The 13,403-nt window shown below is 40.1% G+C and overlaps 1 protein-coding gene across 2 annotated transcripts in view; it reads left to right on the top strand.

Annotated features, from left to right (window-relative positions):
* The window catches only part of LOC111863932 (protein gustavus), a 106,778-nt gene extending 95,951 nt beyond the window's left edge, over positions 1-10,827 (top strand). For both annotated transcript variants that reach the window (XM_023850761.2, XM_023850762.2), the window contains exons 4-7: positions 667-852; positions 5,042-5,186; positions 6,480-6,638; positions 9,849-10,827. In XM_023850761.2, coding sequence (XP_023706529.1) covers positions 667-852; positions 5,042-5,186; positions 6,480-6,638; positions 9,849-9,988 — 630 coding nt within the window. In that variant the 3' untranslated portion in view covers positions 9,989-10,827. The remainder of the gene's footprint in view (positions 1-666; positions 853-5,041; positions 5,187-6,479; positions 6,639-9,848) is intronic.
* Positions 10,828-13,403: the final 2,576 nt, after the last annotated feature.

Consider the following 13,403-nt stretch of genomic DNA (forward strand, 5'->3'; position numbering starts at 1 on the left):
GTAAGCACCAGATGTCAGGAGGTGAAAAGAAAAATCTTTAGGGCTGCCAAAAATCATACCAAAATCCTACAGCCTGGAGTCTAGTGCATGTACCGTTGTACAGGTATTTGCTGTTTCATGTTTAAAATTTTCTGTTCTGCCCTATTGAAGACAGTGGATCCTGATGTCATTTTGCTTTCTTATCTTTGAGAATTACCTATTTCATCTTGTTTTTCCTTAACACGTGGCTCTGTAATAACAGCAGCAATCTGCCTTGTGGTATTCCATGTTTTGAGATATTTTGTATACTAAACATTCAGGGTATTTTAATTCTCCTGTCATTTTATAGCAAAACAGAAGAAATCACCAAACCAAACATGAGGTATTCATTTTTTCATTATCTAATACAGAAAGCCAAATCTACCAGTTCTCTAAGAATGGAACCTCATCTACAAAGCTTAAAAACTGAACAACAGACAGTCTCTCTGTGTCCAAGATATGAACCAGAAGGTAATGAAAATCAAAAGTGAAATTATATGTAATGCAGAAGCAGCTGATCAGATGATGTAGGTATGCTGGAACCTATCTCACTGGCAGGGAACGATTTCAATATGAATCAGACCTGAAATGCTGTGTTTCAGTACCTGCAATTTCAGTTCAAATTTGGCACCTACAAATCTATTTCAGGACGATGACAAGCTGACATTCCACAGACACCCTGTTGCCCAAAGCACTGATTGCATACGAGGAAAGGTGGGGCTCACAAAAGGACTGCATGTGTGGGAGGTGCATTGGTCTACCCGGCAGCGGGGGACACACGCAGTAGTAGGTGTTGCAACACAGGATGCTCCACTACATTCAGTAGGGTACCAGGTATGTATGTTGCACATTGCTAACTCAAATGTAAGTCTCCTCTTGTATTAGGTAAAGTAGAATCTTTTTGCTTACAGGTTGAGTACTTTTATCAGCTGAAAGGGAACACCTTTTCCCATAATATTGTGACATGTCAACACATTGCCAGGTGACAGCTCGACAGACAGCCTGCAATATGTCTCAACAATAGCACAGATGTTTATAGCTTGTTCCTAGGCAATAGTCAGCATGCCAATGGAATGACACGATAGCTATCGCATGACTGGTTTTCTGTGGGGTCCACACCATAACCATTGCTATGCAGTGCTTTGGTAAACAACAATAGAGGCTGTTTTTTCTATGCGGTCTGTGCCATGGCTATTTAACGAGAGCTGTAAGCTGTAAGTTCAGAGCAAATTTGAACTAGGAGTGACAGTGAGAGTGAATTTTGAGTTCTCGGTAGGAGGCAGCCACAGAGCCTTCATCGACTTATGAGGATTTAAAGTGTGATTAGAAGACATGCGTAATATTTGGAGTGATATGCAGTGCTAGTTCCTGTGCTTTAATTGCATTACCAGGAGAGGTTTAGTGTGTGTGTGTGTGTGTGTAACAGTGAATTATAAAATGTAAATCAGCGATAGCACTTAATTTAAATGTGATTAAGAGAGATATTAACCAGAGTGCCAATAAATCCAATCATCCTGACTAGAACCCGTCATTCTCGCCATGTATACCACCCTACACATGACAGTATGTAGTTGTAGCCAGCTGAATTGGAGTGCACCATCCTATTATGTCAGGTATTATTAAAAGATACTTGAATTCACAAGAACCGTGTGTGTCTAAAGTTTTTCTCTAGGCTTCAGAGAATGCCAGAGATTAATTTGTGATTGAATTATCCACTAACATTTCTCTGAGGGTTGTAAAATTCTTTGAACATTTATGACTGGCTACTGTTCTTACTTTGTCGTCCCACAGAATGTCAAAATGAGACAGAAGTATTTAATGACACTTCAGGAGCTTATCTCATTAACCCTTTCATAAATCCACACCCCCTTAGCTTCTTTCACCAAGATACTGTTATTAAAGGATAGTAAATACAGTGATGACAGTGTTGGTCATGAGCATTTAAAACGTTTGTCTGAGGAATGACTTTGTGTACTAGCATCCAACTAAGTGTTGCAGAATCTTCAGATGTTTATAATTCTCACCAGGCAATCTTTCCTTCTTTGTTATTCCATAAGACATCAAAATGAGACAGAGATATCTGAAGACCCTTCAAGAATGCCTCTTCTTATTTCATCGGTGTATCAGGACAGCAATGCCAATGGTCACGTTACATACGTTTATGCGTTCTGATTTCTCCATTGTGGTGTCGGACAGTCTTTGGAAATGAAATTTTGTGTGCTGTAGCTTGAAGCAATGATTAACAGATAACCCCACATTGCATTGTGGTCATTGGTCACATTACACATTCTCACTGTTTTTGAGTGACTGTAGTTGGGGTTTGGATTGGTAATCAGATTTATTGAACACTTACAGAACATAGCTACAAATAATTACAACAGTCTGAGTTACACACACCAAAGATTGCTGTATTTTTTATTTATTATTATTATTGGAGGGGGTGGGTTTCCCCATGCACTTAGACCAGTTATTGGTCCATTGTGCGTCCCCCTTTAATTTCTACTGTTCCCATACCCTACCGGTAGATGGTGCGTGCTATCAGCCCCGTTGAGCCAATGAGGTCGGCCCTCAGTACCTTGATGCTTCCCCCATCTACCAGAGGCATTGGAAACTACTTGGGTGGGAAAGTTTTTACCTAATAATTTTGCTCAGAGGTCTCCTAGAGACATGAGGTTCTTTTACGTGCCGTAAATCTACGACACAGGACCCATGGCTTAAAGTCCCTCCCAGAGGACTTGTTCCCTGAATTTTTCCACCCTTAAAAATTCCACGACCTCCGCCGGGTTTGAACCTGCATACCTTGAGTCATGAGGTGGGAATGTTACCCCTAGACTACAGAGGCCGCTAAAGATTGCTGTAACTGCAGCACACATAAAGACTTCTCAGTCTCCCCTAGCTGTTGCTTGGTAATGGTTTCAAATGGTGGACATTCCCCTTACTCTTGGTTCCTGAACTGTCCTTGGCCTCAGCTACAGCAACTCTCAACTAACTGACTGTCACTGACTGTCCTGCTCATAACATTATGGCATGAATTGCACAGAAAACATCATTCCTCTGTTGCTGTTTCAAATTGTTGCTACATAAATGTGCTTGTTTGCGAAGGTGTTACTCAGTAACAGCTGTTGTATAGCTGCTTTTTTTTTTCATGGTCATTGCCAAGCAGTGGGTCTACATGCCACATTATGTTTGTGCATTCTGCTTTTCCAGTGTATTGTTCGACAGTCTTTGGAAATGAAATTTTGTGTGATAAAGCTTGAAGCAAGGACTAAAATATAACTCCACGTTGCGTTACGGACAGTGGTCACATTACATATATTTGTGCATTCTGCTTTTCCAGTATGGTGTCAAAACAGTCTTTGGAAATGCAATTTTGTGTGGTATAGCTTGAAGCAAGGAGTAACAGATAACCCCATAATAATTGATGTAAAAAACACATAAATTCATAAAATTCATAAAGTGAAAATATTCACTTCAGTCATTTTGTTCAATTCCTGATTCATAATACTGAAACTGGTAAATAAACCTTTTTGTAGAATTTTAAGAATAGAAGGGATTTAGAAATTGTTCCTTTTGCACTGAACTGTTCAAGAATGTTGCCCACAATAACAGAGAGTACGTGTGATTGCTTATTTGCCGCTAGTGGGGTAGGACTAAGACCCTTGTACTGCAGCCACTTCTGACCTATTGTACCAGCCCCAGATGATAGGTGAGGGTGATTGTGGAGTAATTGGTTGAATGAAAATTGACAGAGGAAACCAAGGTACTCGGAGAAAACCTGCCCCAGCTCCACTTTGTCCACCACAAATCCCACTTGACCAGACTGAGGATCGAACACGGTCCGCTGCAGTGGGAAGCCAGCGACTAACCGCTTGAGCTATGGNACAGAGGAAACCAAGGTACTCGGAGAAAACCTGCCCCAGCTCCACTTTGTCCACCAAATCCCACTTGACCAGACTGAGGATCGAACACGGTCCACTGCAGCGGGAAGCCAGCGACTAACCACTTGAGCTATGGTAGAGCCATGTGTATGATTGATTGCATGTGTGTGTGACTGCTTTCCGCTTGCTTTCACGTTGGTATCTTGCGCAGCTTATTCTTTGACCTTGAAGATGGAGGTGATATGTTCCTCCAAAACATGAGTCGACTTTCAGTTGGCTACACAGTGTTATATGCCACAATTTAATTGTAGTTCAAATCAGTGAAAGAGCATAGTCGATATAGCAACTGGCTACAGGCTGGACGACTGAGGGATCAGAGTTGAAGTCCTGGTACAGTCAAGAATTTTCTTTTCTCCACATCGTCCAGACCAGCTCTGGGGCCTGACCACACATCCAACTAGTGCTGAGGCCAAGGAAATATGGATCTATACATCCACTCCACCATATGCCTTCATGGCGAAGTGCTTAATTAATTAAGCACAGGGACAACTTATCTTTTACCTTTATGTGTCAGATATAATTTTGTTACAATATGGCTGTTGTTTTGATATAGCACAGTCACAGACAGGATAGCTTTCCAACAGTACCTTTATACTCACATCTGCAATGTAACATAACTGACTGCTGGTGTCCACTTTGTTTTGCATCAGGGGTTAAAGAAAAAACATAGTTAAGTGTTTAAATAATAGTTGATAATGATAATTTAAGTAAGTTCTTTTGTAAAGAGAATGAATGTTAATGTGAATTAAGATTTCAGTATTATGACATGTGAATAGTAATAGGATGTTGCAACTGGATGGTAAGTAAAGAATATTATTATTATAGCAAAGGAGATGAATGTAGTTCAGAAAGATGTTTGGGACTAAATTTATATTAATGAGATTACATATTTAACAATATGAAGAGATACAGTTTTTTGTGTTAGCAGCAAGTGATTAAAAATAAGGGCCTTAAAGGTATACTGGTTTGCTTGTGCAATTTCACTGTTATTTGTACTCATTAATTAACATTTCTTCTTAAAACTCAACTAATAGTATGTGTTTGTGAACAATCTTAATTTGGCATTCCTGCATTTTCTTTTGCAGAGCCTAGTTGGCAGCAATGACCAGTCATGGGGTTGGGACCTTGGCCGAAATAAACTGTATCATGATTCAAAGCATAGTGCTGGTGTCACATACCCAATGTCGCTCAAAGCAGATCAGACGTTTATTGTCCCTGACAAATTTTTAGGTAAGTTGCTTTATACTGTAGTAGTACAAGTGAATTACCTCAGTAGATGCTTACTGACTTTATATGTGTATGGATAGACTGCAATAATATTTTCTTGAAACAGTGAGCTTAGCACTGAATACAAAATAGTTTTAAATGTCATCAAGTTATAAGAGGAATATTATGGAACAGGGCAACAGGAAACTGCAGTCTGCAAAATATACTGTAAACTGAAATAATGCCAATTCATGGGCCCATACAAAGAGTAAACTAAACCAAAATCCAAACAATATATATGAAGCTTTTGAGAAGTATTGAGGGAAGAACAAGAAGGGATAGAATGAGAGATGAAATTTTTAGAGAAGTTCTTTGGAGCATGTCTGCTGGAATAGCCGAGATCACATTCCTGATACGGGTCTTCAGGTCATCAAGTCCGTTAACTGGTGTTCGGAACACACTGCTCTTGACATAACCCCACAGGAAAAAATCCAGTGGTGTTATGTCTGGTGAACGTGGAGGCCAAGGCATTGGACCGTCTTTGCCGATCCATCTTCCTGGAAATGCCCTGTTTAGGAACACAATTTTTTTCTTGTGGGGTTTTGTCAAGAGCAGTGTGTTCTGAACACCAGTTAACGGACTTGATGACATGAAGACCCGTATCAGGAATACAATTTCAGCTATTCCAGTGGACATTCTTCACAGAACATGGCAAGAGCTCAAATATCGTCTGGATGTTCTCTGTGCTACCAAGGGAGCCCACATCGAGGTCTACTGAGGTCAATAAAAAACTTCCAGAGTTTCACAATGATCTGCCTCAAACCACATGTGGCTAGCTCAATTTGTTTGTGCGCCACAATTTTTCAAAACCCCGATGGGACTTTGTGGACACACTGTAAATAAATGTATATATCTGTACATTAAGAACATGATCTCTTCCAGATCCTCCTCATTTTAGTTTGTGCTACTTTCATTTTTACAGCTTGGAGAATACATTTCTCCTGTAAGGCAGTGACAGTTTTGCTAGAGCAAGTTGAATTGCCACATCATGCTCACATTGCATGGTTTTTCTGTGCATTGCAAAATTATGTTCACTCTATTTTTTTGGCAACAGTGTAAAGTGCAAGACAGTTGTTAGTAAGACAGAGAGAGGAGGGTGGCTTGCAGCAAGGGAAGGGATTCTTCACAAAAGGAGTGGTGGAAATAGAATGGCCACTCACGGTTCACATATTTTCAGGGGTCTTAAAATCTTTTGGCCATGCTGGCTGAAGTTGGTATAGTTGCTAATACTGCATGTATGTTTATTCTGACTTTCAGTTGTGTTGGATATGGATGATGGCACTTTGTCATTTGTTGTTGATGGCCAGTATCTAGGTGTTGCATTCCGTGGGCTTAAAGGCCGGAAATTATACCCTATTGTAAGTGCAGTTTGGGGTCACTGTGAAATCACCATGAAATATATTGGAGGATTGGATCGTAAGTATTATAGTTATATGGTCTCCTAGTTCAGCAATTACTGCTGCTAATATGCTTGAGAGCATGCTACTTTATATGACAGGATTTTCACTTCTGATAATACATTAGCGCATAATTTAACCCTTGACTGCCAAGTTGTTCTTTAGAACCACCTGCTTGAAACAGCAAGGCCATGTGGTGGTAAATGCAGTTACATAGAGAAACCCATAGTTCTTTCCTGTAAACATCAGTATATTACATTTGTGCCATATATTGACAGTTATTATTAACACTGGGCCAGTCTGTTGTGGGCTGTGACAGTTTGAATACAAGTGCACCAAGCTGATATAATTGGCTTGTGGTGTGCAAAGGGTTAACACAGAATCTTACCATATTTGTTAAAAGGTAAATATTTGATACTCATATTGTAGTCTTCTGGGTTATGACACCATGTAGTCTGGTAAGTGGTTAATAGTGTTTCAGTGGAACATATGCCTCTGTCTCCAAGGAAGAAGTCACTTCAGTCCTGAAGATGGAGACAATATGTTGCTCCAAACATTTTACCCACCAGTCAGACTACAACCTGTGTCATAACCCAGAATATCACAATATAAGTCTTCACCAGTGTGAAACCTTTAAATCTCAAATATTAATATGCATGTCTGTTAAACCAAGCATGTTTCACATCTATGCGGGAAGCATGGCAGGCGCAGTTACCAGTGACAGCGTAGTGAAGCTTAGAGGCTATTTATCTAGAAGTCCTATTGAAATGTGACACCTTCCTGCCTGCTCCTCCAGACCCTGTAAATGGATGTAAGCAGACAGCAGCACTCTCAAATCCAAATGACAATTCCCCATTAGCTGATGAGTAGCTGATCTGAATTGTGGTCAGCGACTTGCTTATTCTGGCTTTTGTTTTTTCATCTGGGTAAATGATGGGGTGTGGCTGCCTCCTACCAATCTTCCACTCTTACAATCATCTCCTCATCTCATTTTTTACCTGAATCCCCTAAAACTGAAATAATTATATTGAATAAAATGTCATTTTTATTTTAAGCAATCCACAATAGAAATGTAAGCTGACAGGTTGCATGAGAAGTCTTGATCTAGAATGTTAATTCTTCAGGTGCCAGTAACAGATATGCACAATGCTGGCAGTATTCATTTAACTATAGCAAAGGATAGTTTAGGTTTTGACATATACCTTTATTGAATATATTGTTTCTGTATGCTTGTAACAATGGTCCTTTTTCCTAATGTCCCAAAAGAAGCTGAAGTCAGCATCATCGTCAACCACTGGTGCTGCTGCTTTCCTCTCTGTGCCCTGTTATGTATACAGGGTGTCCCAGGAGGAATGGACCAAACTTAGGGAGGGTGTTCCTTATGTTAAAGTATGCCGATATAACCCAAAACACCTATGTCCAAAGTTGAACGGTTACGGAGATAATGGCCCGAGAAAAGTGTGGTCTTCTTGCAGGTCCACGCACTATACGTACCTGTCAGCTGAGACCCTTATCTGTTTGTCCTTGAGTGCTGTGAGTCACTAGCCGTAAGTTCATGCGCTACCTACCAGAGCCTACAGATTATGTTGTGGCGGGGTCATGAATGGGTGGTAAATTAGTTGTGTGATGAGTTGCTGAAATGCCTCTTGTGTTTTCACACGTGGAATATTGTGATATGCATTTTATATGTGGATTTTGCGGTCGCAATGCATGTGCTGCTGTTGAAGAATACCAAAGGCGTTTTCCCGATCGAAGGATTCCATCTCGAAGTGTATTTACGCGAATTCACCAGACATTGCGTGATACTGGTTCTCTTGCAAGTGTTTCTGTGCACTCTGAAAGGCAGGATGTACGAATGATAGACACACGAGAGCACATTCTTGATATTGTTCAGTGAAGTCCGCGTCTATCACTCGTAGAATCGCCTCTCGCATCGGCGTATCACGTATTCAGGTGTGGCAAACTTTACATCATGAAGAGTTATTCTTACCATGATCAAATGGTACAACATCTGGAACCAGGCGACCATGCACAGCGTATGGATTTGTGCCACCGGGTAAAAAGCTCATCCCGAACTGTTAAGCGTCATTTTATTCAGTGATGAGGCGTCTTTTACCCGGGATGGTGTAAATAATTTACGAAATGTGCATACGTGGTTCCATAATAATCCACATGAGATAATGGAAACGAAATTCCAAAAGAGATTTTCACAGTTATGTGGTCGGGTTATAGCGCAGCCATATTACGTCATCGCTCGCCAGTCATGTGTCATGTGCTTGGAAACCCTAAGGACAATTATGACATGGCGAGCGAGTATTTCGTACTTCAATTTTATGACTTTCCGTCACTCACAAGTTAGTTTGATGTTACGTACATTATTAACATTACAGAATCCACATATTCCTGCCAGTTTTAATATGTATTTTGTAATCAACAAGTGTGTAAGACCGGTCAAAGTTTGACACTTCTCTGGCCATTATCTCCATAACCATTCAACTTTGGACATAGGTGTTTTGGGTTATATTGGCATACTTTAACATAAGGAACACCCTCCCAAAGTTTGGTCCATTCCTCCTGGGACACCCTGTATATGTGGCCATACATTCACTGCTGCATGTTCTAACAAATCTTCTGTTACTAAGTCCCTCCACCTTGTCCTCAGTCTCCCAAATGGTCACTTATTATGTACTCAAAAGAATCCAGTTGTCCATATGTAATACATGTCTGTATTGTTATGTCCTTAAACTCACTAGTTCTGTGATGTGTGATTCATAAATAGAATAGTTTGAGATTATGTTACAGATTCTTATTTTGTTAGAGATACTGAAAATCTGATTTGATTGAACCATTCATCAGTATAGAAATCTGAATGTTTCATTATCATTTTATTATTTAGTATTCCTCAGTTTAAGGTTTTTGTCTAAGATTCTCTTCAGTTTAGTCTTACAAATCCACTGCTGTCAAAGTAACCTTCAGTGGGTTGTTCACTGTATCTTGACATGACAATGTAAACTTTGGCCTGAGAAAACTTTATCAACATGCCTCTTGTTTACATTTTCATATTATCTTCACATTTGTGCTTAAGTGTTACATTTGGCCTCTTAGGAAAGAAGTTATGAATTAACAAATGCATATTGGTATTAAGGAGGCCTTTGAAATTCAGAATGTCTGTTTCATTACTAAGCAGTTAAACATAAAATCTAATGTGCCATTGTTTTAATTTATACAGCTGAGCCCCTCCCACTGATGGACTTGTGCAGGCGGGTGATACGGCAACACATAGGCAAGCACCAGTTGGAGGAACGCATCACAGACCTGAACCTGCCTCATGCCATGAAGGTTTACCTCCTGTATCGTGACCGCAGATAACAAACTCACAGTCTAGTGTCTGGCGAGGAGTTGCTTGCCACCGAGTGACAACAAACGCTCAACACTTTCTACTAGCATCTCAGATTTGTGTAAAACTTGTCTTGCCAAGAATCCCATCAAAATTGAAAACAGTGGGGGATGGTGAACCAATTTTGTGGACTGCCAAGCAATTTGTTATAAATCCCTCACTCATTCCGTGTCATTGCTTTGGCAGGTGCAGAGTTCGTTTTTATACATTTGCAAATTGATTGCCACAAGTACCCCCTCCTTCCCCCTAACTGCATTAATGGCAATTCTTAGAACTGTACTGACTAAGTGGGGTTATTCTTTGCAGAAGATGATGTGCTTTTGATGGTTATGGATCTGAGTAAATGTGCAAAGATTTAAACATTTAATTTTGGTGGCATTTTCTTACTGTATGTCGAGTATGCACATAACTTAACCAGTGCCCGGTCCAAATCTTGTAGAACAGTGAAGTACTTCTAGTGCATGTGTGTGAATGAGTTTGTGTACAACAAGAAAACAGACATATAATAAAAGTGTTAGCAGATTAAGATCAAAATATGATTGAACCCTTCAGTTAATATTTATAATTGTTTGAAACTTAGATACCCTAGAAGTTTCATTGAAACCTATTTGTGGCTTCCACCAGAGGGACGGAAGATGAAGTGCCGGAGGATCAAGACAAGGATGGATGTGTTTCTGCTCCATGTGTCATTTTTAGGACACATTCTTTGTCACATTACAAAAATTTATGTTGCTTAACACAAGTCTCTTTCAGCTGTTTATGTGATGGGCAATGTATATTTGATCTGTTCCATTCCTTTACTGAAAGAAAATGTAAACAAGTTTTATGGTATTCACTGAGAGGTGGTAGATGATATGTACAAATATGCACAAAATATTAGTTCTGTCCTTGGTGGAGGATGTGTTTATGTTGTTCAATATTCCAGGCTCTTCCAGTACCTCATTTATTTTGGCAAAGGTTTTCTAACAGCCAGCTGGACAGTAGCACTTCGACTATAGGACACACATTTCTAATTTTTTCCTAAAATCTACTTTCAAAAACTGGATGCATCTTATATTCGAAGTAATATGGTAATACAGTCTATAATTTTGTGACCATTTGATTGTACAGTCAAAAGCAAAAGTATTCTATTCCACTTGAGTGTTTAGAGGCATGTTTCATGCAAAATTAACTGTTAGCAGATGTGCTTTTAAAGGCCAATGGCCAGTATATGTTCATAGTCCATTGTCTTTCATTTCCACAGTTTTGATACGTCGCTATTATTTGCACTTCATTCAGAGACAAATTTTTATTTTCTGTGAAGGTGAATAATTGTTGTACATTGAAAGTCTGCTGTTATGACAGTTGTAAGCTTAAAAGCTGCACAAATTTAGGAAATATATTTTAATGCAAGTACCTCCTGTATATGCTGTTGTTCCATTGTCGATCTGGAAATACCTTACAAAGTGATGAATGTTGCACAGAGGCGGTGCCAGCATTGGTCTTTAAAGTAAATAAATTGAGATAAGCGGCCTCCGTAGTCTAGAGGTAACGTTCCCACCTCAGGACTCGTAGTATGCGGGTTCAAACCCGGCGGAGGTCGTGGAATTTTTAAGGGCAGAAAAATTCAGGGAACAAGTCCTCCAGGAGGACTTTAAGCCGTGGGTCCCGTGTCATAGCTTTACGGCACGTAAAAGAACCTCATATCTCCTAAGGAGGTCACTGAGCCAAATTCAAGGACATTTCCCGCCCAACAGTAATCTCTAACGCCTCTGATAGATGGGGGAAGCATTATAGATACCACCAAGCCAGTAGAGGCCGAACTCACTGGCTTGGTCGGGACTGGTGGTAAGCACCAGTATCGGTAGGGTATAGAGACTGGTAGAATATCATAGAGGGAAGCACAATAGATCAAACTGGTCGCGGTGCATGGGGAAACCCACCTTCTCTAAATAACTAACTAACTAAATAAACTGAGATCATAAACTAAATTTGGTACATCATATAAATATAACATATTGTGACGTGCTGCCTGAAAGCCAGACTATAAGATGTCCATCACTAATGAACAGCTTGCAATTCCTAGGCAGTGAAGCCTACGCAATCTTTTCCCCAGAAATGAAAGTCTAACTGGGGTTTCCACCATTACCAATGAATTGTTTGAGGCAGACACATATTCTCGCGTTCGTTGCATACCAGCAGGCAAAATTAACCCTTCAACAAGGTATTCCCTATTCAATCCAGGAGTAAGATATAACAGTTTGTATTTGGCAAGAGACCAGCAGTTTATTTGACTTTAGCAGGAGTGAGTTTGTATCTGACAAGGGACCAAGGACAGTTGAGCTCCGAGCAGAGCAGAAGACACTTTACTAAGATCAGTGGTGCAAGAGGGTTGTATCATTGAAGAAGAAATGTCCAAAGACATTATATGTGTGAATCATTGTATTTGTGAGTGTAAAAAATGTGATTGTCCAGTAAATATTCATTCAAATGTGAGACCCACTTAAATTTCTTGTCACATTACCTAGGAACAAGTGACAGTATAGGTAGTTAAAAGGGATATATCCAAATTTAGATCTCAGTGTTCCCATGGCCAACAAGGGAATTGAAGAAAGTTGTCTTCTGGGTTTAGGCACCGTGTATTCTTCGTTTTGGCCGACGTTTCGGAGGAACGTAGCGCCTCCAGCAGCAGTAGCTGTACTACAGCTACTGCTCTCCGCAGCTATTCAACTGCTCTGAAGATGGAGGCGCTACGTTCCTCCGAAACGTCGGCCAAAACGAAGAATACACGGTGCCTAAACCCAGAAGACAACTTTCTTCAATTCCCTTGTTGGCCATGGGAACACTGAGATCTAAATTTGGATATATCCCTTTTAACTACCTATACTGTCACTTGTTCCTAGGTAATGTACAAGAAATTTAAGTGGGTCTCACATTTGAATATTTACTGGACAATCACATTTTTTACACTCACAAATACAATGATTCACACATATAATGTCTTTGGACATTTCTTCTTCAATGATACAACCCTCTTGCACCACTGATCTTAGTAAAGTGTCTTCTGCTCTGCTCGGAGCTCAACTGTCCTTGGTCCCTTGTCAGATACAAACTCACTCCTGCTAAAGTCAAATAAACTGCTGGTCTCTTGCCAAATACAAACTGTTATATCTTACTCCTGGATTGAATAGGGAATACCTTGTTGAAGGGTTAATTTTGCCTGCTGGTATGCAACGAACGCGAGAATATGTGTCTGCCTCAAACAATTCATTGGTAATGGTGGAAACCCCAGTTAGACTTTCATTTCTGGGGAAAAGATTGCGTAGGCTTCACTGCCTAGGAATTGCAAGCTGTTCATTAGTGATGGACATCTTATAGTCTGGCTTTCAGGCAGCACGTCACAATATG

The sequence above is a fragment of the Cryptotermes secundus genome, unplaced genomic scaffold (assembly GCF_002891405.2).
Source record: "Cryptotermes secundus unplaced genomic scaffold, Csec_1.0 scaffold171, whole genome shotgun sequence".
Lineage (NCBI taxonomy): Eukaryota > Metazoa > Arthropoda > Insecta > Blattodea > Kalotermitidae > Cryptotermes > Cryptotermes secundus.